General features: G+C 42.7%; 1 protein-coding gene across 26 annotated transcripts in view; it reads right to left on the bottom strand.

Annotated features, from left to right (window-relative positions):
* CACNA1A (calcium voltage-gated channel subunit alpha1 A) overlaps positions 1-26,431 on the bottom strand; it is a 267,437-nt gene that overhangs the window by 138,994 nt on the left and 102,012 nt on the right. For all 26 annotated transcript variants that reach the window (XM_033139731.1, XM_033139730.1, XM_033139749.1 and 23 more), the window contains exons 4-5: positions 23,112-23,217; positions 21,760-21,899 (exon numbers count right to left, since the gene is read on the bottom strand). In XM_033139731.1, the coding sequence (XP_032995622.1) occupies positions 21,760-21,899; positions 23,112-23,217 (246 nt within the window). The remainder of the gene's footprint in view (positions 1-21,759; positions 21,900-23,111; positions 23,218-26,431) is intronic.

Genomic DNA, 26,431 nt, shown 5'->3' with positions numbered 1-26,431 from the left:
GCAGAGCCCAGAGGGTTGGCCAGGTTTCAGTCTGGACCATGGACTGAAAGTGGTTCCCCACCCCTGATTTAATTTATGATGATATTCATGAGCTCCACACACCATCTGTGGCCAATAGAAATAGGATGGGAAAGCGCCATATGTGAAATATGTAATGTTCACACGTTACAGTGGAACATCCTTACCTTGCTATTATGAAGTGTAATGTTTCAACCTCCACTCTTTCTCCATCCTATGTATTGCTGCACTGAATATTTATTATTATTATTATTATTATTATTATTATTAAACTCTTATTTCATTAAAAATCACATAAACATTCCAGTTAATTATCATTGTGTGATATAGTACAACACTATATCATTATGTTAAACAATGATTTATTAAAATCTATTAATCATATATTTATATACTTCTCTAATTACATAATAATGGATTAATATTGAACAGAATTGCTTTGTGATTAAATAACACCAGTACAGTTCTTCTTTTTTTTACAAATGAGCATGGTTTTCAATCTTATATAACTTTGAAAACTGATTTCCCAATATTTTTATATCAAGTTTTAAGAGTCCATTATGAAATAAATTCACACTTACAAAGTACCATTCTCATTATTAAAGTTTATTATAAAATACTTTGTGCATTAATATTGTATGCCAAATATATTTTCCACATTCCCCTACAGATGAATTTTGCTTTTTCTTTCAACATTTAGCTATCAATATCTGTGCTGCTGCCAACATATTCCCCACCATTTTCCTTTAATTTTTTTTGGTAATGCCTTATTCAGTTTTTCTGATTAATTTATGTCCTATGATCTTATCATTTTTCTTTGTAACAGCAACCCAAAATTTATCTGTTTTATTTTTTACAAACCTACCAAATGTGCCTAAATTTCATCAACACAGTGGGGAGCGTGCAACTTTTTAGCAGCTGGTATGGAGTAAGGTATCATAAATATAAGATTTCATTAAAAATATTTGCTACAATATCAACATTTTACTCTGAACCATCTTGGAACATACAAATTGGTTCAATCTTGGATGGTGAAAATTCTCTCTCCCCCCCCTTGCTTTTAATACCTGACTTCACCTCTTGAATATGTACCTATTTTCATTGGACATGTCTAGATATCAGACCATAGTAACGACATTACTACCCTGAAGTTAGTCAGAGTAAATAGTTAACTTTTCTGTCTTTCAGTTTTCCTTAGGCCAGCCTTTCTCAACCTTGGGTCCCCAGATGTTGTTGGACTACAACTCCCATCATCCCTGACCACTAATCTTGCTAGCTAGGGTTGATGGAAGTTGTAGGCCAAAACATCTGGGGACCCAAGGTTGAGAACCACTGCCTTAGGCTGTTGATTTTTGGCCCTTTCGCATTCCCAGCTGCTGAAACACAAAAGACAGTACCTTCTTTACACAGTGCATAATAAATTTATGAAATTCACTTCCAAGTAGAACTCAGGTTTTGTGGTTTTAAAAGGAGATTAGACAAATTCATCAACGATGCATCAGTGATTGACCATGATGGTTGTATGGCATTTCCATGTTTAGAGACAGTATTCCTATGAGTTTCAGTTGCTGGGGAGACTGAAGCAAAGTACCACTTGTGATCTTTCCAAAAGCATCTGATTAGCCACAGTGGATAGCCTGTGCTCTAAGCCAACCAGACTCTTCTTGTGTACTACTTAGGTTAGAGACATTCTGAAGTCACAATGACTCTATTGCCCACTACCCTACCTTTCTAGACCCTCCTGATTACAATTCCTTCCTTTGGCAGTGTTTAGCTCCATAGAGGTCCACTAGGAAAACCAATAATGTCACTTCTCCTTGGCATTTGCATGGATAGAGCTGCCATGCCAGGTCTATCCCTGAATATAGTTGATCCAAGCCAAAGGACTATGTATAGCAGAGCTCCATGAAAAAGTTAAAAATCTGCTGAACAGTTGGTTGGTGTGGAACGGATTGGGTGACTGGATCCCATCCCTTGCTCCCCACCCTCCTCTGAGAAGCATGATCTTGGATGGGGAGCTGTTGGATGGGAGAAAAAAAATATGCACACACAACAGTGGTATATAAACAAGGTTCCCAGTCCAGCAAAGGAGGACCTGTGCACAGAAAAATGTTCCCATGCTCATAGTATTCCAAGATGGATTACAGCAAGTTCATTGAAAGGTCCCAAGGCACCAGAAAAGGGTGAAGCCACTAGTCTCCTCTTCCCCCCATTTTGCTGTGGCCAGTGGCATTGTTGCAGAAGATGTGGGGTAGGAGAAATGGCATATAGTAGGAATGAGTGGCAGCGCAGAAGTGGCATCTAATCTTGGTGCAATTATTCCTATTAGTACTACTACACCAGTACTGTACATAGTACTTGATCACGAGACATAAGAAAAAACAGCAGCAACAGATCCCTGCCTCAAGCCCCAAAGGTCTTACAATCTAAATTTTGAGTGAGAGAAAGGAAATACAAGGGTGACAATGAATGGATACAAGCAACTGCAGTTGCTACGTAGGTACAATTCAATGCTAAATATATGCCACTTTGAACACCTTAGAAGTCCTCCATGCTGATACTAGATATGTAACTGCCAGGGCCCTATGCTGGCATACTATCAGAGAGATATGCTAGTACAACTACACTTGTGGAGGTGTCAAAACAGGGCAGAATTGGGGAAGGAGCAGGTTCACTCCAAATCCTTTGAACCTCCAGTCCCTGCTCTGGGCCAGCACACCAAGCATAATGTTGTGCCAATGAAAGGGATGGCATAAAAAAGCTCTCTCAATGAACTTGGCAGAGAGACAAATGCGCTATGACCCACCTCATCCAGCTCCCCTCACACTATTGCAATGGAAAGCAGGAGTCAAACTGCAGGCAATCACAAGTTCAAACACATCCACACCAGTATATCAATCCCTATACCAGGGAGCCCATTACTCAACTGATAGAGTTCACCATGTGGGTCTCCTAATACGTGGCTCTCCAAACATGGTAGTCTTACAACTCCCATCATTTCTGACCACTGGCATTCTGGCAGGGGGTGGTGGAGTTGAAGTCCAACAACATCTGCAGGGCCACTGGTTTGCCAACCCTGGTCTAGATCTCTCTGGCTTCATGTCAGGCAAATGCAGACACACAAGGGTGAACTTTTCACAAAAATGAAGCAATTAGCACAAATAACCTGGCCTCCGGAAAAATGAAGGAAAATCAGGTGGCAGACACTTGTCTTCTCTGTACTCTCTGCTTGAGGACACCATGCACAAGCTGTCAACAGGAACTTCTACTCCATCATTCCAAGTGGAGCAAAGAAGTATGTGTGGTTTTCAGGAATGAGGTAGATAATACCATACCTTACATCTAAGTATGAATGTGGGAAACATCTCTCATCACTCTTCCTGCCCCAACCCAGATATTGATCAAGTAGTCCTTCCTACCTGGATAGATAGGAAGAAATTTCTTCCACAAAAGAAACAAAAAACAAAGTGCACAGTATGTAGAAAGGGGGAGATGGCCTGATAAACCCATACACAGGTAAGTTCTGTTGGTGAATGTCAGGCAGTCCACTCCAATCATTGATGCTACTTGCCACATACTCGTGATCACTTTTACCTTGTAGGACCACAGCCTGGCCACATGGAACAAAACTCTGCCCATATGCAGAGTTTCACTGCAGCTGTATAAGAGGAGCGGTAAACATTGTCTCAGTGGCTACACTCTCACCTCCAGCAGGTTCGGCAAAGAGGCTGGAGGCTGGAGGAACTGTCACTGAGCAAAATAACAATGTAGTGGTACTATTTACGGAGCAATTAATGAAGCACCTGCTTGGAGAGAAGACATCTGCCACATGTGGGACTCACTACCAACAAGACGTAGTGATGGGTCATATTCCCATCAATCTCACTGCTCCAGAACTTCAGTGGTTCAGATACGTCACTGGGAGGGCAGAACTACGTGCAGAATTGCCGTCAGGATGGAAGCACTACGAACCCAGGCAAAATCTGACTCTGTTAGCATGTACTTCTTACCAGAGCATTCGCTCATTGTAAACGCTGCAACTTTATGTCAGAGGGAGCTGTTAGTGTGTGCCATGAGAGGGCAGTGTGGAGAATGAAGTCATTCTGAAATTGTTCCTCAATGAGGCTTACCACGTCTGTGTTTCAGAGCACACCACTGGATCTGGCATGCAACATACCTAGTCTCTGAGGTGTTTAAAGAGATGCCAAACCTGTATGATTGTCCTGCTGTTGAGTTCTTGATTTTATATGCATTCTTTTGCCCTGCACGCTAATGCACAGGCCCGGATCTGGGTTTATATAGCACTCTGTCTTGCCCAGACACACTCAAAGTCAGACTAGAGGGACAGTAAGCAGAGTCAGCACTGGGTTAAACTTCAGCATGAATTGCCCTGGGATTTATAAAAAAAGAAGAAAATGGGAGGAAAATAGACATAAAAAATCATACACCCCAGTATCATTCTGCAAAGGCTTGCATTATTTTCAGAGCCAATAATGTATTGTTAAAATCAACTGATAAACAAATTGCACCAAAGCCATTTAACCCAAAACAGTGTTGTGCCAAAGAGGTGCAGATCTTGTTGAAGTCAGCAGCAAGCATGTATAGGTTTGGTTTACAAGCCACCAGCTGGTTCTTAGCAGTCTTGCATTTTTCTATTTTTAATTACACAATTATCAAGGGCACCAAAGCTATAGATGCTTTTAAAATATGATCATCAGGCTAATATTTATAGCAGGCTGGGTGTTAAACAGCCTGCCCTGAAAAAGCTTTGGGTGAAGTTATTGTCACCTTCCCTTCAGTAAGGGGAGGGGGAAGGTGGCAAAAATGGCTCCTGCCGTGTAAATTCACATGTATCCCAAGCTATCACTAATTTACATAGTGTATCATCCTAAAAGAGATCACACACAAAAGATTACAAAACCACCATGGCTCAGGATTGGGCATAGTGAAATATTTATATCTATATCCATCCCCATTACAGGTCTACAGGTATATAATGGATAATAAGAAAACAGCAGCAGCTCTATGTCAGCACCAAAATGCAGACCCTCTTAGGACAGGCAGAGGAGAATTTCAACATCTTGAACAGTTTCAGTTCAAGTCTGTGATACTAGTACACGGTCAAGAAAGTCCCACTGAAATCAGGAAGTCCCAGTGTTACTCATTACAAACACACTATATTGCTGTAGTGTGTTAAACCACATTACTTCCTTCAAAGAATATTGAGAAGTGTAATTTACCCCTCACATAACTTGAATTTCCAGGACCCTTAACAGAGTCGAATTTAGGGTGGTGTGGGTGGTTCCCCTGCACAGGGCAACAACCAAGGGGATACATAATAATACAGTGGTACTTTGGTTCTCAAATTTAACCTGTTCCAGGAGTCGGTTCGACTCCCAAAACAGTTCGAAAGCCAAGGCGTGGCTTCCTGCACTCAATCGGAAGTCACAGCAGCTGCGCTGGATGTTCGGCTTCTGAAAAACGATTGCAAACTGGAACACTCACTTCTGGGTTTGTGGTGGTTTGGGAGCCGATTTGTTCGGGAGCCAAGCAGTTCCACTACCAAGGTACCACTGTAATAATAATAATATTAATAATACCACCTATATTTATATGGGTACCTACTCAAAGTACCAAAAGGAATTATTGTGAAAAATAATAAATATTTGGGTGGGGCAAATTTTGTCTTCACTCAGGGCTCCATATTACCAAATTCCATCCCTGCACTAACAAACTACAATTCCCAGAATTCTTTAGGGGAAATCATGTGCTTTCAATGTACAGTATGTGCATAGCCTTAGTGCCAATTGGAAATTCCCACCTGATGCAAATAGAAGCTTCAGGATCATGACAGAGGGGAAAAGTTAATCTTTACCACTCACCAAGGTTACCATTCTTACATGGAGGTTTTGCCCACATTTGCAAATGAAAGGACCAAAAAATAATCTTAGTGGGTCATGCTCTCTATAGCACTAGAACATTTAGGACAAGCCTGAATCAGGCCCACTGCCACGCTCCAGGAATCTGCTCCTTCCTTTGGCCAATGGCAGAGGTCTATCTATGAGAGTGCACCATCTGAGTCATACCTCACCATCTCTCGGTTTTGCCTGCCACTGCAAACTAGTTCATGTGCAAAATGAGTCAGGCAACCTAGAGTTGCCATTTTTTCTTTCCTGGCAGAGTTCCTGTGCCTTGACAAGTTGCATGGCAAGTAAAATGCAGGAGGTGAACGGGCCCCCCCCACCAGCATGCATATGAAGCAATGCACTTCATCAATTTCAATTTGCTATGCAATTTTTCAAAGGCATAGAAGACCTTTTGGGGGGGGGACACTGGCAATCCTACCACCCATCTTGTACTTTAAATTGTCTCATTCCCAGTCCACCACTTTATAGGAGTTTGATATGATTCCTTTATCCCAAACTTTGCTGGTTGAAGCATGGAGTAAATAGCAGAAATTTAGTCTGGTAGAGCAGTTTATACACATCCTTCCCACTAAGGGGCATAATTGGGTTGCAAGTATCACCCAGAAAAGTTAGCAGCTGCACTGCAGCTGATGGAGCCATATGTAACTAAATGCATTACAGAAATCTCTGGTGTGGGAAAGAAACCCAACAGTATACAACAGGGGAACAAAATAGAATTTTTTAAAATAATAATAATAAAGAAACAGGAGGAAATTAACCCAAGTTTCAAAACATTTTTATGTTATTAAAAATCCTTATATCCCATCCTTCCATTCCTACATGGAAGTGTCAGAATGGCTTATAGCACTGAATCCTACCCCAACCCCCCATGAAATTAAAGAGGCTGATATCATTTGTGTTCTGCATGCATTTCATATACAGAATCCTTCTCTGATATATTCCCCCTTTTACATATAGGAGACTGAGGCTCCAGAGAGATACTGACCTGCTCAGGCTACCCAAGCAGTTCTGAGAAAAGCTGAGATCTGGAACCTAAGGATTCTAGATCTGAGACTGAGGCTTTTAACCCATGGAAACTGCCACCCTCGTCCCTTCCCTCTCCTTTACAATATTCTGTTTAAAAAGCCCAAGGCTGAACGGCTCTTTCCCATTCCACCATGTGGTGCAGAGATTACAGTTCAGCTGCCGGGTAATATGGAAATGTTCAAAACTCTCCTTGTCTGAAATTCAGTTTTGTATTGTGCACCCCCAGCAGGTGGTTTCTGGGAGACAGAAAGGTAACTCCAGCCGTGCCTAAAAACAACTGTAATAATAGGACAAATAACAAAGTAATATACATTACCTATGAGCACTGGGTTATATTAAGGTACATATTATGCTGCTATTTGTCTTGCTGGTTGTTTTTAATATATTTTATTATAAGCTGCTTTGTGAGGGTGAGTCTTAAAAGGTGTGGGGTGGAAATAGCAGCATCAACAGCAGCATCCACATGGAGGAATCCAAGAGGGCACAGGAGGGAGGAGAGTCTCTATCCATGCTAGAAACACTTCCCTCTTGCAAAAGCAAGAACAGAAACAAAACCTGGTGATTGGACAGAACAATCCCATTCTTCTCCCCAAGCTCTAAGAAAACACATGAGGGGCATGGACTGTCCTAGGGAAATATCCCCTAGCAGCAAAGGGCAGTGTGGAAGTGCTAGTCAAATAGGGGAAACTGTGTTGGCAGGGAAGGTGATGAGCAGCATGCGTTCCACTGGGCCAACCCAAGGAGTTGTCTGGCAAGACACTCTTGAGCTCTCAGGCTGCAGTGCGGGCCACATGAAACGCTTCCCATGCACCTGTTTGTGCTTTCCCAAGTCTCCCTTTATCTTCCGCTGCTGCATCCCGCCAGGTGCGCTCTCTCTCTCTCTCTCACTCACTCACTCACACACACACACACACACACATGCCTACACATATACAATTTCTGGCAGGTTTCGACTTTTCTATACTGTGGCTCACTGCAACTTCTGGGTTTCCACTACTGCAATCCATTATAATGCACACTGCAAGAGTGGTTACCAAAGTCTGCAAAATCTAGGAACTGAAGCTGCAAATTGGTGCAAAGCAGGAGTTCAGCTGGAGCACAGGAAAGGAAAAGTCATTTCACTGAGGATCTTTTGACTCATCAGCTATGCTGCAATACTAAAAGCTGAGCTCTGGATTCCCAGAAATACGCGGCATAAAGCCTTAAACTGTCTTGGATATGGGTCCAGTGCATCAAGGAATGTGCGGAAACAGGCAGGGCAGCTGAAGTTGAATACATTATGGGACCGTGCTGGATATCATGGGTTTTGAATATCAGAAATATAAGAGATAAATGAACGATATACCTTAGGGCCTATTTTCCTTACTTGGAAACTGGCACCACAGGTTAGTGCCATTGTAAGATATATGTGACGCACACCTGCTCTGCTACCTACAGCTGCACTGTTTTGTGCATGTGCCCTGCATTTGCTTAGGGTCATTCAAATTGAAACTCTAAGAGGAAGCAATGTGGGCATGATGTGGTCCAGAATTACATTGCTGTGGGCTGATCATGCCATTACTCTAATTACAGGAAGGATATTTGCATGGCAATTGTGTGAATCAAATATATCCTCCCCCACCCCCGGTTCAAAACAAAAGATTTGTGCTGGGAGGGGGCTTTTTCTTTTTCCATTTGGAGCAGAAGCTGTACAAATGCCCAAATTCATCCCCAATAGTCATTTTGATCAACAATTACAAAATACAGAAGAAGCAAGCATGATTGCTTATTGTGCAACAGCAGTTTAGTCCCCCCCATTTAATTTCCACAGTTGCCCAAATGTAACAAAAATACTCCCTACAATCTGGAAAAAAATACAGAGAAGATAAATATGCACACAACCGAACAATTTGTAGTCATATATTGATTTAGAAATACTGCATAGGGTTGTAGCCAACTAAGCTTTACTCAGAGTAGACCCATTGGAATTAATGGACCTAACACTGGCTACAACCCATAGAGAGAGGAGGAATAGGAGCACTTGGCAGGATGGCAGCATCTGGAACCAGCTCACAAGCTTTATAATTAGCTTTGTGTGTTGAAAGAGTATGCAGAAAGTCCATAATACACAGTTTGGGACCAGTGTGGGCAGCAAATGATTCCAATGGGAACCAGTGGGAACTCATAGGCATCCTAATACGATGGGGAACAGACTTCATTGCAGTGGAGTCAAAGAACATCACTAGAAGAAGTGTGTGTGTTGGTTGGTCAAAGAACCTTCATGACATACTGCTGTTTGTGGGTAGCTGCTGGCCCATCTCAAAACAGTTCATATATACACAACTATAGAGGTCCTAAAGGATTCCTAGGGTCATCTAGTAATCTTCACATCTTACTGGGTATTTGAGAACAAATGGTCCTAGTCTGACACCTTAACCACTACACTAGACTAGTCACCTGGGTATACCATACCTGTCCTCCATGATTGGAAGAAAACCCAAAGAATCCTGGTCTCTAGCACCCATACATCTCTTGCCTTGCACTCTAGAACTGGTTAGAGAAAAGAATCTATGCTCCATAGATTCCCTGTAATTCCAGAGGAGGGAATTACAGCGGTCACACCTCTCACAGGTTGCACTAGTTGGTTTAGAGAACTGATCTGTGAGGTGAAAGTCTAGTGACTAACAGTAACCAATGGCTGAATGCCAGAAGAATATATATCTCCTTCTCCACTTCTATTGCCAGAACAACATACCCTGTGACCCTGACCAGACAGATGCATGAGTACTATCCTGATGTAATCCAGGCCGGGGTGGATGTTTTAAATGATCAGCACATCTGAGACTAATTCGTAAAACCAGTACACAGCCATCCACCAGATCTCACAGTTCTCAAGATATTGTGACCCAGTTCTAGGCTGTCTGGACATATGCAAATTTGCATTTAAAGAAAACATATATTTAAATCAATATTTTATTTAGAAATCACAAATTAATGCATAAATGGAATGGAATGATGGGTAGATATGAACCAGATATAGAAAAATTTCCCCATTCATATTGGTATGCTTTGCCTCACATACTTCCATAATCAACCCTCCATTTTTAGCCCTTTTTTGTTCACTGCTGGTATAATTATATAGGTGAGTCTGACCTATGACTTCCAAGTCTCTTATCTTGCCAATTGTATTAATTACTCTACCCAGTTTCCCAAAACTAACTCTAATAACATACGACTGCAATAAATAGGTCTTGCAGTCATATGTTCTCATATCCACACTTGGGTTATTGATTGGGTCCTGTAAATAACTAAGGGACTTTCCGGTGGATATATACCTATTTGGTCCCAATCCCTTTACTCTGAGTGAGACACTCACTCTATTATTACTTGTCCATCAGGTGAAGTGTGAGAAGAGCTTCTGCCTGCAGATGAGCCTGCTTCTGTCACACCAGAGGGGCTCTTTCCATTTACTGGATCACCATAGCAACTGGACATTTCCCATTCACATTCTTCATAGTTACCTTCTTATGCTCATTCATGCTGGTTGCCATGGCAACGGGACTCATCTCATTGATATAATCTGCCATCTATGTTTGTATGTGTTTTGCAGTGAGCATGACTGTTGACACACTCTGAGGGTAAATCGTGGTTTGGCTGTTGGCTCAAAGCTTTCAACTCCTGAACTCCCTCCACCACTCTTGCACACTCAAACTCCCTCCTCCACTTCTTGTTTTGAGCAAACCGTATTATGCTGTTACCTCCAAATTGGACAAGCAATGGTTTGCACAAACTGTAGTTTGCTTCCAAACTAGAATCGAAAATCAGGTTTACATTGTTTGAACAATGGATTTCCTTTCACAGGAAATGAATGATGGAATCAGAGCATGAGAAAGCAGTATGTGAGCTAAAGGCTCCAATATGATGACCACATCTGAACTGGTCTATTCATGACTGGCCCAAGTACCGAAGGCACACTAGCAAAAGAAAGCACACTCTTAAATTATTGATTTCCAATGGCTGCACATGCAAAATGTGTATATCCTCATATGAACCCCACAGCGTTTTGCATTATGCAGGTCAACCCCTTCTCTGTGTGCCTATGTGGAATGAAGTGAGGACATCTGCGGAAAGGAGCTTGATCTTTATTTTGATTGCCCCAAGACTGCAGAATAGCATTCCTGATAAGGTTCAGGGTTTTTCCTCTCTCTTCATCTTCAAAAGGAGGAGTAAAGCTCACCTGTTTCAACCAGCTTTTCGCCACTGAGTTTTAATAATATCATGTTGCTAGTATGAATTTTATACAGCTTTGCTGAGGGTATGCATGCTGTATTTATTTATATTTTTTGTTTTGTGATTTTACTGTTGTCATCTTTATTGTAAGCTGACTCAAGCTTTGGAGAGGCAGATATAAATGTTTTTAACAAATAAGAGGTAGTGTCATCTTTGTAGTCATACTCTACATCTCCCTCACCAGACTCTATGGATGTATAAAAATCCATATGTGTCTTCATGAATGAATATGTGAATGCAGGGCTCTTTTCTTCACCTCCTTCTTTAAAAATAATAATAAAGTGTATTTTACCCACTTATTCTATCATCCATCCATATTTGGCAAATGGTTCAATTCCTGTGTTCAAATAGAATCCTATTATGATTCCACTCTACATTTGATGGTGGTACTAACTATCCAAACCACTGTTGCTGGATACTGTAATGGAGCTACAAGCAGCTGTGACAAGTTGCCTCCATGATCCAGCTCTGCGGATGACAAGTGGAGCAGACAGTGTAAGCTACAAAGACATTTGTTTGAATAGGAAATGAGATTGCATTTTAAAGTATTTCACATAGCAAGAACCGTCCTCCAAAAGTTCCATTAAAATTGTGTCCTTCTCCCTGAACATCCTTCATTCGCAAAATGAGACCAATTGTTACATTATCTACCCTATGCTATGGACGATATGTTATCCCTACACAACAACCCTGCTACCAATCCTAAAAATGATTAATCACTCAAAATTCAGCATGTTATGAATCCAGAGTAATCCTCTCTAACTTTCTTGAGGCAGTGAGAAAGGCGCAGCCTCCTAAACATGCTTCATATTAACACACGTCTTCCCCTTACACAGGGCTAGAATAATCCCAGGAAACCTGTCCCTTAGAATTTGATATATTTATTCAGTCTCATGCAGGAGCATAACCTAAAACATTGGTGTAGATTGTTAAAACAAAGAGCTTATTGTGTTTCTCAAAGCTACTAACATGAGTTTGGCCAAACTGCGAGAGGCAGTGAAGGATAGGCGTGCCTGGCGTGCTCTGGTCCATGGGGTCACGAAGAGTCGGACACGACTGAACGACTGAACAACAACAACAAAAATATTTATTCCCACTCCTCAGTATCCTCTGAATAGCCTGAACAGGAGGAGAGCAAACGTCTAAGGCGATGACCTTCAGGCCCACCATTAATTTCCACATTTTTTAAAAAACCACACCAATTCCTTCACTATTTTTCTCTATCTGTCTGCATCCCTTATTTTTTTTTCTTATCCTACTCCACACAAGCAACAGTGGTAGCAGTACTAGCAACTCACCCTCGGGGTGTGATCTAGCTGTGAGTCATGACTCACATGTCCATAGTGGGGCATTTTATAGGGACATAAGAAATAGTGAAATAGTTGTCCAAGAGGACAGTGGGATAGCGCAGTTGGTAAGAGCATGAGACTCTTAATCTCAGGGCTGTGGGTTTGAGCCCCATGTTGGGCAAAAAAGATTCCTGCAGTGCAGGTGTTTGAACTAGATGACCCTTGTGGTCCCAACTCTATGATTGTAAGACCCTTTTTCCTGATGAGGTTACTATTAAGGTATACCTACCAACTATGTTAACAGCTACAGGTGGGTAGCCGTGTTGGTCATAGTCAAAACAAAATAAAAATTTTTTCCAGTAGCACCTTAGAGACCAACTGAGTTTGTTCCTGTATGAGCTTTCGTGTGCATGAACACTTCTTCAGATTACCTAATCCTGTGCCAGTTTCTTCCATTTCATGCGGCTCAATGTGGTGCCTTCCATAGTTCAGTTACAGGTGGGTAGCCGTGGTGGTCTGTCATAGTCCAAAACAAAATCAAAAAAAGTTCCAGTAGCACCTAAGGACCAACTGAGTTTGGTTCCTGGTATGAGCTTTCGTGTGCATGCACACTTCTTCAGATACCAGCAGCAAGGAAGGCTGCTTAGCATGAAGGGGGCATGTAAAGATCAGAGTTGTAGGAAACTACTTAAAACAGTGATAGTGACATTAAGGAAGTGGGAAGATCATCCACTCCTCAGAATTTAACTTAGTACCATTCCTCTCCTTTTAAATGTGACACTAAAATAGCTCTGGAAAATCCTCCTCAGTTCAGCTGAGTCTAGAAAGGAGCTATATTAAACTGTGGGAATGCACAGCACTGTTGGAAAGGGAACTGAATCCTAGGATAACAGCCTTTGTGGCAATTAGAGAGAGTCCCAATAGTTGGGTAGAGGATGAGGAAAGTTGACAGGCTTCTCTGCAGGCATTCCCACCCTCACCCCCTCCAGTTCATATATGTCGAACTTTAGGTGCACTGTCCCCAAAACAGACCTCACTAGTTTGAGCCATAGAAAAATTTTCAATAGAATCAGCTTCTACTAATTGTCTCTGCTAGAAATGGTGAGGAATCTAATGCCCACAGAGTAGTACAGATGTTCAGTGCTAACTGTAAGTTCGCGTGAAGTGCTTCATGAGTAACGGAGCAGGAGCCCAAACAGTCTTGTTGCAGTTTTATTGTGCAAACTATTTACAATGCGAGCTACAAAAAGCATGTCTGTCCTCAGTCGCTGGCAGAATCCGGGAGTGGCTCCTTCTGGCTTCTTCCCCAGCATAAGAACTTCAGCACCCAAGTCTCCTCCTACCCTCCTTGCGTTTCACCGCTGCACAACTGGGGTGCTGGAAATGGCATGCCTCCCTCCTGACCAGCCGGGCGAGGGGAGCACAGGGTCTCAGCAACATCCCCAAGTCCTCTCCCCACCAGGCTCCCTGCTTGTGGCTCCTGGCTAGAAGAGGCGGTGGGGCTCTCAGTGGCATCGTTAAGCCCCCGCCCCGCCCGGCTGGTTCCTTCCCTCTACTCCCCACTGGAGGTGTGGCGGCTTTCCCCGCTGGAAGAGGTGCTGCTGCTGAATTGGCGTTGGGGCTCTCTGTATGCTAAAGGACCCTCCGTTCGCCTCAGTGGGCCAGGTGGCAGTTCCCTGACACTAACCATGAACAACAGTAGAACAATCTGGAACTGAATTAGTATTAGGAATGTTTCTTGAAAACCTAATATATTAAATATATTCAAAAATATAGCATATAGTATAAAAGAAGAATATAAGAACTCAAACATATTATTTCAAACCATAAGTGATTTTGGAGATACTTCCTATCACATACCTAAATCTCTACCTTCAAATTTTCCTTTTGCATATTTTCACCATGAACATAAATGAATTTATATCAATCTTAATATTTCTATATTTTCCTTGACTGATCACTATACATTCTCTTTGGGTATGCATTCATTTCTGCATAACTACACAAACCTATATTTACACATGTACATACACACATACAACTCTCCTGCTTAAGCAAATACTGTATATACACATACACACAAACACACACAAATATAGCTATACATATACATATATGCAGTGCTATTTTTCTAGAAAAAGAGGTGCTGGAACGCACCGTGAGCACCTCCCTTGTTCTCTTATAATAGCAATGGCACCCACCTGAGAGGTGCTGAAACTGAGTTCTGGCGAGTTCCGGCTGAAAAAAAGCCCTGCATATATGTACATACAAATACTCACACACAAACACACACTGATCGGTATCCAACTTACTTGTTCCATCAGTACAAGGATTTGCACTTGAGCGGTGAAACTCTCTCCTCAGTCTCCTCCACCCCCATGCCTCCTAAAACTGCTTTTGGGATTTCCCAATCTCTGGAGCATATCTGGGCATGGGTGGGACATACATAGGGAAAGGCGAGGGGAAGTCTTCTAAACAAGTGTAAATCCTTGCACTAATGGAACAAGCTAGTTGGATATTGCCTACTATTGCACATCATGTATATCCGCATACTCATGAATGTATACACAACTCACAATCAACAAGTTTTATCTTGGATTTTAATTTTAAGACAGTTGGTCAGTTCTTTTTAATTATTCATAAATTTGAATGGGATAATTCAAAACAACATAAAACCTTCAGATTGTGGGAGTAACCAAATCTACCCTAAAATGATCAATTTTTCTCAAAGCTGTATTTTCTCTTTTGTTTTTATAAAGTGAGTCAATTTTGCCATTAAAGTAAAATCCCTGCATTTTTCAATCCATTCATTTGTTGTTGAGATCATTTGCATTCTCCACTTACTGGAATATTATAATTTCACTGCTGCCAACAAATATGAGATGACTTCCTTTTGTTCATTCGTTACCGTAATGTCTATGATTATTTTTGAGGTTATGATCAGATTCGGCATTTTGTTTGTTTTCTTTTTGCTTGTGATGGTGCCACAACCCTTTGGCAAATGTGGTGAGCCCCAACCATCCTCTCAACCCTGGAGCAGCAGATAGGGGTGGCGATTGTCCCCACTGTTGCACAGTGATCCTAGCTAAAGGAATAATAATAATAATAATAATAATAATAATAATTGGGGGGGTGGTGAGAGGGAGCTTCTTTGGCCACTGTATTACTGAAGACAGCAAAGGGCCAAACCAGGAAGTCCCTTTCTAGCTCCAAACATGGAACTGGGGATGGAGGCAGAGGAGCGGCCCGGCCTCAAGTCAGGGTTTAGGGACTAGGAGAGGGGCAGCATCTTGACAACCACAGGTTTTGACCTAGCCTCCAAGGACATCCAAAAATGGTGAGCCCCAGGTTGTAGTATGGTTGGTGGATCATTCTTTGGCCTTAGTCAAGTTTCAGAGCAACCTGAACAATTGTAGGTTAGTCCACCCCAGGCTTTCTTTTTATTATTATTTATTAAATTTGTTTACCAACCTTCATCCATATATCTTAGGGCTGTTCACAACATGGACATACTGGGTATACTGGACAAGCAAAACACAGAACATCCTTTGAAGGACTAGGGAGTGCTTTTGCCACCTGCTCATATGGGATCTGAGATGGTAATTTCCCCAGACTTTTGAGAGCTTCAAGCCTTGGTGTCCCCAGAGCACAGACCCATAACATGCATCTGGAAAGGTTTCTAGAGATCTTGTATTCTCAAAAATGTCATGTATATCACCATATTTAAAATAAAAGACATTTATTTATAAGGTATATATCCTTCCCTTCATCACAAGCAGCTCACATTCAAAGGAAGGAAAAAGAAAAGCATACAATAAACTCATTCAATAAAACAGTAAAACCATATCAAATCTCAATGGCTTAATCTGCTTCCTATAACAATACCAACAGTGGCACCACAGTCGCATGTGGTGGGGCAGAGCCACAGAACCACCCCCGACACCCACAACACAGTTGCTTACCTGGGCATGGCTGGGCTGGAGAGGCAATGAGCCAGGGCCCCTTGGGTGCACCAGCTGGGAGTGTTCAATTGGCAGCAGCACTCATGCAGCCCAGATTCCACAACCATCCATTTAAGAAGCAGCAATATCGGCATTGAGGTGGCAGCTCCACCCCACCACAAATGTTGCTTCTGTATACCAAGCGGCTCAATAACCCTGATCTCCACCAAAGGCCAAGGAAGAGCTCAACTGTTAATCCCAGCCACACCTTGATGGGAAAGAACAGCTAGTGTATCCCCACTGAGAAGACCCTATCTCAAGCTAAAGCTTCAATAGGTGATGGAACAAGAAGGAAGGCTTCCCATGTAGATTGTAAAACTCAGGCAAGGCAAGACCAACAGAGCTGCTCCTTCAGGTAACTGGGTCCTAACTTGTTCAGGAAACCGCAATAAAGTCTTGAACTGAGCTTGGTGGCATACAAGCAGCCAACATCAACTCTTCAGAAGTGGTGTTATATGGGTTAGAGCAACTGTACGAGTAAACATCCTGGAAGACACATATTGCGTATTCAAGGACAGCCCCACCTAGAATGAATTACAGTAATCTAATCTGGACATCTATGTACAGTGAGCTATACTGGACTGCTGCCTTCAGTACAGAGTGTTACTTTGTGCTCTTTGTTTGGACCCGGAGGCACAGATGGATGACCAAGTGTCCACATAAAAAGGTGAGGTGGAAGAATATTAGAACCCCCCCTCCCCACATATATATACTACTGGGCATACACACACGTACTCCTGTGGTGGTTGCTCTCAGAGGCACTGCAAGAAAAACAAACAATATATACATGAGGTATACCCCCCATGAATGTATCATTTGTGCACTCAGTAAACATGCCTACTGATGTGCCCAAAGACAGAAAGATTAATAAGCAGAGCATTCTGTACATGTGGGTGCATAAAAGTGCAAATGTCCATTGAGATCTAGCCACAAATGAATTGCTTCTACCAAAGTCCTATACTGCATCATTTGAATCTGAGACCAGAAGATCTGCTTGCTGAGCTGCTTGCCTGCCAAAGTGTCAGGGAACCTCCTTCAACACCCCTGCTCCCTCCCTGCCTTTTCACCATTCTGGCTGTGCATGCAGGCTGAAACTCACTTAGCATTCAGGGCACGTCTGGAAAGCTCCTTTAAGTAATAGTGCTGGGAGGACTCCCTAATCAAGAAGCAAATGCCGCCTGGCATACTAATGAATTGCATACTGCTACGGATGCAGTGGGCAAAGAGTGGCAGCAATTTCCTAGCCATTCTGGATGAATGTGTGAAGGAAGCCTCACGGAGTGTGGGGCATTGAAGTATATCACCCGCCACCTGCATTCTGAACTGATATAGTCCTGTGAGAGCAGTACTGTGCAGATTTCCAGAACATGCAAATCAGCACCTTGGTGCCAGAGGTCAGCCCTAGAACACGTGAAGCAGGACATTAATTTGCGCTGCTACCTCCTACTAATCAGAAACAGCCTTCCGTTTTTCTCTTCAAAGCCCAATGAATAAATCTAGAATGCTTGTGCTACAAAACACTCAGCAATTGGTCTTTTGGGTTCTGTGAATCAGCCTCTGTGTGGTCTCTTTGGTCACAGCCTTAAAACACCAACCTGTATACAAGCTAAAAGCCTATTTAAAGAGATGCAGGGAAGCACCAAGTGCTGAGATGATGACCCATGTTTTCTATTACTAGCTACCAGGGAAATACGTGGAGGAAATAGAGGATAGCTGGTGCTCTTGGCAGCCACCACACATCCCTTGTGCAACATCTAGCTTGGCCCTTAACCTTCTCATTCCGGTCAAAGAACACAGCAAGATTAAATATACTGCATTGTTTTTCACCTCCAGGCACTCCTCTTTAGCATGTTGCACCAGTCACAGCTCCCTTCCATCTTAGCTTGAGAATCCTCAGCAGCACTGAATGGAGATACAACGAGGGCATCAAACAGCCACAGAGCAGGGGTAGGAGAAGCAGTGGCCCTTCAGGTGCTCCCATCATCTACACCTACTGGCTGTGCAGGCTGGAGCTGATGAGAGTTGGAGTCCAACAGCACCTTCCTCACTCCTGACAAATAGGAAATGTACGGTAACTGATCTCCTCTGCAGTAAGAAGCCACACTGGCTTTGAAAATATGAAAAGCAGAGCCGCCCCCAGGGAACTTAACAAACCTAAACCCTCTGGTTGATGACGGTGTCCTCAAGAACCCAAGTACTAACATGACGAGGTCTGACATGGCTTCACACCTATGTGTGAACAGTACAAACTACAAAGTCACTGTCAAAGGCGCTTTCCAGCCAAGGAATGCACACAGCAGAGAGCTACGGTAACTCTTTGTTGTCAGATAACAGAGTCTGACAACTTCAACCGCTCTGGAATCCTACACACACCAATCTGACATCTAGGCAGCTATTCCCAGGTCGTACTCTATGGAGCAGTTGCAGCAACTGGGGACCACTCCCGCCCACCAGTTTATGTACTTCCCCCAAGGGCTGTCTGTACACACAGAGATGTAGACTACGCCTGCATGGAAGTGCTTCTGCTTTTCCTGCATCAATTCTCTTCTGGTTCTGAGAGACAGTGGTGCAGGGGAGGGTGGGGGAACCACCTTGCTGCACCTGCCTCTTCCTCCAGCTCTGAAGCTTCCCCTGCCTCTGATTGTTGCCTCCTGGCTGGTACAGGTCCCCACAGACCACTGCCCCTTCTCCCACGTCAGACTCCAGCCCCCCTTCCCCTGCTGCACACTCACCCGTGTCCTGCCAGTCCCTGGCAGGCACTATCCCTGTGGAGAAACGACACTGTAAACCAAACTACATGAGTTACTGGAATCACAGCACCACTCCCCCCCACCACCATCACAATCCCAGGAATTGCTACTATATTATTTGCTGCCAAGCCTACAGTGATGTTCCTCTGCTTATGTGTATCCCCAGGGACTGTTCAGGGTGCTCCTTGTGGACAGAAAGTCCTGTGTGAAGCAGACCAGAGAGTAATCCATAGGAACGATGCAAGGACAACATAACAGGCTCAGTGGGTGCAATCCACAGAAAGCTAGAAATACTTAGGTGTCCAAAAGGTGCACATAAATTAGCACTTATTTCAAACCATTTAAACCACTGCAATTCTAGAACCAGTGCCCGATTTACGTATAAGCTAGACAAGCTATAGCTTAGGGCCCCACTCTCTTGGGAGGCCCCCGCAAAAAAATTAAAGGAAAAAAACCTGGATGTACATTTCCAAAATATAAGATAAAAAACAAGTAAAATAAATCCTACATACAGCAACAGTGTTTTGTGTTGTGTAGGCTCCTATGATGTAAGTAATGGGTCCCACCTGCTATGGTATATAAAGGGCCCTATTACCTTCAGTAGCTTAGGGCCTCATCAAACCTAAATCCGGCCCTGTCTAGAACCCATGGGTATGCCAACAGAAACAGTGGATGTAGTGATCAAAGTCCCTAAAAAGACAAGTAAACCAGAACAGCAGTGGCATTATCCAAGTAGGAGCACTGACTTCTTCAGATTTTTCTTAGAGATATACTCTCTAAACTAAAATGGCTTCTGGAAACCTTGCTTCCAAGTACTCTATGAATTACTGTTCCTAGGGAAATACGAAGAAAGAAGGAGAGAAAGCAATCTCGCGACAGCAATTCCATGTAATGGGAGCTTCACTTGAATGTTAGCTCTCAGGGGTTTGTGGCATTCTCATTTCTCTTTGTTATAGCGCTTTCCATTGTAAAAAATGATCTCTCTCTCTCTCTCTCATTCATATATATATCCTGTCAACAACTTTGTGAATTAGGCAAGGTTGTGAGTTACTGGCTCAGCTTCATAGATGAGGCAGGATTTGAACCTGGGCTTCCCTTAGTCAAATGCAAAGCTGCCTTGAAACAGAGGCATCAGACAAAGAGAGGAAAAGTTTTCATGCTTTGTTCAAAGATGACAGAAGCCACCAAACCGGGCAAATAATGGGATTTTATCAGCGCTACAACCCCCCTTCAATCAGTCTCAAAGATATATAAACCAGTGTAACAAGACACCTGTTGAAACTGCAGGAGTAAAGCACACCAGCTACATACATTGAAGCATCAGAGAAGGGGGGAGAAGCTGCAAGGGATGGCGGAGCAAACCTGCAAATAGCCCAGTAGTCTCTCCATGGACTTCTCTCTGCTGACTAGATGCTCTTCTCATATCCACGAATGCACAACAAATGAGAGCCTCTGTGGGTGTGTTGTGAACACTCCACCACCCAAAAAACATCTTTGTTTCAGGAGGAAAAAGCTTTTGTAACCATCAGAGGAATTGTGAGCAGGTTGGGAAGCAGCAGGGAACAAGCACTACAAACTAGAAAAGTATGAGAGCACACAGCATTGCAGGCAGGATGTACCTGCTACACAAAAGATCCAGAAATTCATGCTCATGAGCCAGCCTTAAAGCTGTGGTGACCAAAAACATGACGGTGTCCAAAAATTATGTATCTCTATTAGCCTACACATCTGCTAACAAGGGAGAATCAGCACAAGTTAGTGGCAAAGATGAGCAACAGCCCAAACCTTCCATTTGGAATTCTAAGGGTGAAGGTATATGCAACATTTAAGAGCAGTGGTGGTGGGGAGTTTGAAAGCACCCCACAGCATGCAGGACAAATATACCATTTTCTATGATAAGCCAAAATAATTTTTTAAAAAAAGATTCTGCAAATTTTCAGCACAGCAGAGTGTGAATTAGTAGGAAATTGCATTGAATAGTGGAAAGGCAGGGGTTATAAATGTGTAGATTTATAACAAATAATAAACAAAGGAAATAAAAGCCACCTTCAGAAGGCACCTATTGGCTAGAATTCATGATATTACCAACACATTCCTTCCATCTCTAAAATAATTGTTTTCAATATGAAATGTCTGCATTAAAAAAAAATAAGGAGAATGATTGTATATCACTACAAGCATATCTATGAGGCTTAGATTCTTTAAGATGCATAACTTGGCTGTAGCATGATTTAGAGAGACAGGACTGGTGGCTAAATCAGCATTCAACTTGCATCTGAAAACTGGAATCCAAGCCAGAAGACCTTATGCCAAGCCTTCCCCTCTTCTAACTAGACTTCCCTCTCCTTGCATGTCAGAGAACAGAATCTGAGAATTCAAACTCCCTTCTTGACACTGCCCAATGTCCGCTAGACAGAAGTGCCTCTACCAGGCTGAAATTAAACAAGAACTGATAACAATTGAAAAACCAGCTACTTACCCTGTGAGAACCACCACAAAGTCCATCACATTCCAGCCGTTCCTTAGGTAGGAGCCTTTATGGAAAGCAAATCCTAAGGCAATAATTTTAATTCCAGCCTCAAAACAAAATATTCCAATGAAGTATGGTTCTGTGTCATCCTAAGGAGAGATTCACAGTGGAAAATTTAAGTTTTTATTACACTCTTCCTCCAATAAGCTCAGGGCAACCAATATGGTCCTCTTCCCCATTTTTTATCATCACTACAATAATGTGAGGCAGGATTGGGTTCAAAGATAAAATGACAAGTTCTGAAGGGGCTACATAGTGAGGAGGGAACTTTGGTCTCTTGGGTCTTAATTTAAGGTATAAATATATTCTGGGAACATTTTTCTCTTTCCCAACAAAGCTATTAATACCAATTATTATTAGAATACAAAAATCATTTGCTGCCTTTTATCAGGGTATCCAATATGAGCCAGGCTACTAAGACCTTATCAATGCATCTGAGGAAAATATGCATAGGATTAGGTATGACACCAACTTTAAATCCAAAATATGGAGGCTGCTAGTGAGCCACCACTCCCAATTTTCATTCAATTGCTTGCATGAAAAAAGTTTTTATGAAAACAAGTCCAGTGAAAGCTGTGTTTGGGTCATTCTGTCAGGGCCCAGACTTAGACTGTGTGAGCAATACTGAGAGATAGAACTCTCAACCCAGAGAAATATTTCCAGTTCCCATGTCAGCTGCTGCGGTAAACAGGAAAAGAAAGAAAATGTATGGTGGCACTATTCTAGGGGCAGAAGTAATGCTAAAGGGAGCATGAGTCTGCTACTGGAAACAGAGATTGAGTGTGGAGCTCCCGTCTCTCCCTCTGTGCCCCCCTATGAAATGGACCTATGGTATACGTTTCACCACTAGCACTCCACATAGAATTGCCAACCAGTTGTGGGGGGGGGGTGTCTGCTTGGTTTTCTTACTCTCTTGAATGATACCAGATAAGCAAGGGGCAAGGGCACCCTCTCTGGCAGTTTTTACTTAAATAGCTGAATGTGTTAGGTAAATAGGCAGCTTTTGTGTTGGACCCCACACCTGGACCCACTAGATGAGGCAGAAACTCCTCCTAGGCCCTGGCTCCACCTCTACATTCCAACCATGCACCAGAATTTCTGAGTTGGCAACCTCAGCTCCACATCACTGAGTAATGCTGGCAGGGAAACACAAAACATAACCCTGTCAAGGAACAGGTTAAGTTTATTGTGCCTTATGGAAAGGGAGAAGGAACTTGACACAGGGCTCTAATTTTTGACATTATTACAATGCTCCGTAACTCTGCCACAACAACGTTTAAAAGGGAGAGACTGCTACTCACCAGTCGTTCTGACATTGGCGTCTTGTCTCCATCAGGCAGATGCTGCTCCAGAGCAAGAACAATGCAGTTTGCTATGATGGTTGCTAAAATCATGTATTCAAAAGGAGTGAGGCACAGTTAAGGAAAGTCTTGCATACGGTTGGATCTTCTAGGTTCAGTCAAAACAAAGAGCCTTCTGATATTCCCCACTCCTCAAGTAAATGCGGTCTACCCACCTTGGATCAGATACATATGAAGGGTGTTTAGAATGTTCTTTAGCCTGGAATGTGAGAGTATGGCTTCAAAGTGGAATAAAATCTGTGTTCCAGTCAATGCCATTCTTTGCACTTTCTATGTTTATAAATCAAATGAAAACACAAATTTAAGCACTAAGGTCAAATATATACTTCCTTGAGCCCCTGCCAGGGGGGAAAGTGGTATATAAACAAACAAACAAACAAACAAATAATAAGCTGGTTTGAAATCACTGGATACAACAAAGGACAAATATCGAGTAGTCACCAGTGTAATTTTCCTGAATGCAGCTACAAATCAACATCATCATTTGATTAATGCCAATAGAGATAATTTCTACAGCATCTCAACTTCCAGGGTAGATCACAGTGACAATTCTTCACCTAGCGTACTACCACATTTGCCACCAAAGTACAATCAATGCTGTCCTTTCTGAAAATTCTGACATCTACTCCAAAATCCACCAAGGTTTTTCAGTGAATGCCAGTTGCAGGCCATGCAGAGATTAACATTATGTATTCACATTAACAGAACAGAGGCCAGAAACAGAGGCTAGAAAAAGAAAGCAACCCTACAAGTCTGTCCCCTACTATGACCTATTTTATCATTTACCCATTACACACAAGCTTCTTCATATAAACTTTATCTTGCAGTAACCTTTTAAACTCCTCCTTTCTTTTGTGTTCAGAACATTAATTTATACCAATATTGAGAGTTGATAGGGATATATTGAATTCTGAATGAAAAAAAGCACATTATCTGGAGTAATTTACTCCATGAGTCAAACAACCATGTGTACAAGTGTAATGGTGTTACGTTTGGATCTAATTCACTTAAATAGGAACAGGAGTGCCTGGCTGTACAATTTCCTTGATGCTCCATCTCCTCGCTCTGTGTGTTTATGAGCATCTATTAAAGAAATGCACAGATATCTCAAAAGTAAGAGCTCCCAATTAAAAGTCATGAAGATAAGAGGGCTTCAGTGACTTGCAGTTGGCTATTCTCACAGTTACATGGAGTGTGAATTTTGCAGTTGTGAGTCTAGATTATTCATACTTGACTTGAATCCTCTTTAAACATCGTTTAGAGGAATATTAGGAGGGTCAGTGACGCTGTCACTGTTTCACAGAGGAGCCAAGCCATTGGCCCTGTGCCACTCAAGAGCTCTGCAGCAAGAGAGCTGGAAACAGGACTTCCAGACTCCTGCTTTTGCTGTGAGTAAAGAGCTCCTGTCTTAGCTTTTGCAGATACAGATCAGGATTTGTGCAGATGTTTAATCTGTGCATATTTGAACTCAATAACAAACAAAATGGTATTAGAAGCATCCACTCCTCCTTGCAGCCACACCAAATCACAGCTTTATTGTATATTGCTCACCATGTACCCACTGAACATGCATCTCTAGTTCACAGGCTTGGCCCAAGATATTTTTCTGACTGAGGTGAAGGACAAGATGCCCACCCTTTCAACAGGTTCCTTCAGCACTTGCAGAGAGACAGCATCCTTCACACTACACCTGAGGACAGCAGGATAACTTAGGAGAAACAGGGCAGGTTGCAGAACATATAGCTCTGTCCTCCAATGCCTTGTAGTTGCTCTCCAGCCCCCAAAGTGGCTGCTTCACTCTACTTAATAGTAGGACAGACTTTATAGTCTTTGCCAGGACACACTGGTGAACACACAGCAAACATGTCTACCAAGTACTTCTTCATGCAGGGTTGGGAGAGACCCATTTGAAACCCTGGAGAGGCATGGCTGCCTGCCATTCTGGACAGTACTGAGCTAGAAAGAATAATGGTTTGTCTTGGTATAAGGCAGATTCCTCTGGTCCCATCACCTCCTGGCAAATAGAAGAAGAAATGGAGACAGTGAGAGATTTTACTTTCTTGATCACTGCAGATGGTCACGAAATTAAAAGACGCCTGCTTCTTGGGAGAAAAGCAATGACAAAGCTAGACAGCATCTTAAAAAGCAGAGACATCACCTTGCCGACAAAGGTCCGTATAGTAACGCTATGGTTTTCCCAGTAGTAATGTATGGAAGTGAGAGCTGGACCATAAAGAATGCTGATCGCCAAAGAATTGATGCTTGAATTATGGTGCTGGAGGAGACACTTGAGAGTCCCATGGACTGCAAGAAGATCAAACCTATCCATTCTGAAGGAAATCAGCCCTGAGTGCTCACTGGAAGGACAGATCCTGAAGTTGAGGCTCCAATACTTTGGCCACCTCATGAGAAGAGAAAACTCCCTGGGAAAGATCCTGATGTTGGGAAAGACTGAGGGCACAAGAAGGGGACGACAGAGGACGAGATGGTTGGACAGTGTTCTCGAAAATACCAATGTGAGTCTGACCAAACTGCAGGAGGCAATGGAAGACAGGAGTGCCTGGCGTGCTCTGGTCCATGGGGTCATGAAGAGTCGGACACGACTAAACGACTAAACAACAACAACAAAGTCGGATTCCTGTGTGTCTATGTGGGTGGCTGGCCTGCAGATGGAGCACTTTGTGCCCTTTTCTTGTGGCCATTTTCATTTCTTTCCATGCCTGTGGCAATATTTTACCTGGAATTTGTTTTTGTTGTGTGCATGGGTTTCCCGGTTCATGTCCATGGTAGTGGAGACTGCTTGTTGCTATGACTTTGCTAGATGGGAAGCAGGTACAATTATGTGGCATAAACCATCTCTCATCCTCCAACAGTAGGCTCCTCATTGGCTTACCTGTGTGAAGAAGTGGTTGATTCTTGCACCCACTGTTCCACTTGCTGAGGTGAGGCTCTGTGTGAAAGCTTCAGGGCAGGGAATCTATAGGAAATCTGGAAACACACCTGTCAGGAAGCACCTGCTCATCTTTCTCCAGGGAGACCTAATGCTCAGGGCCTGACACACAAGCCCAGTTATATAGGAAGTGTTGCATGCACCACTCGAGCACCTTTGTGGAGGTGTAATGATGGGAAAGGTAGCTGCACTAAGTGCTAACTGATCACTACCAGCACTGCGCCAAAATCATCTATTAGGGAAAGCAGGAGAGTCAATTGTTCCACTTGTGTTTCAGACCACAAGTGATTATTCTTCAGGAGCATGAGCA

This window comes from Lacerta agilis, chromosome 2 (assembly GCF_009819535.1).
Source record: "Lacerta agilis isolate rLacAgi1 chromosome 2, rLacAgi1.pri, whole genome shotgun sequence".
NCBI classification, from domain to species: domain Eukaryota; kingdom Metazoa; phylum Chordata; class Lepidosauria; order Squamata; family Lacertidae; genus Lacerta; species Lacerta agilis.
Note: the sequence above shows the minus strand (reverse complement) of the source record. Positions and strands in the feature narration are given on the sequence as shown.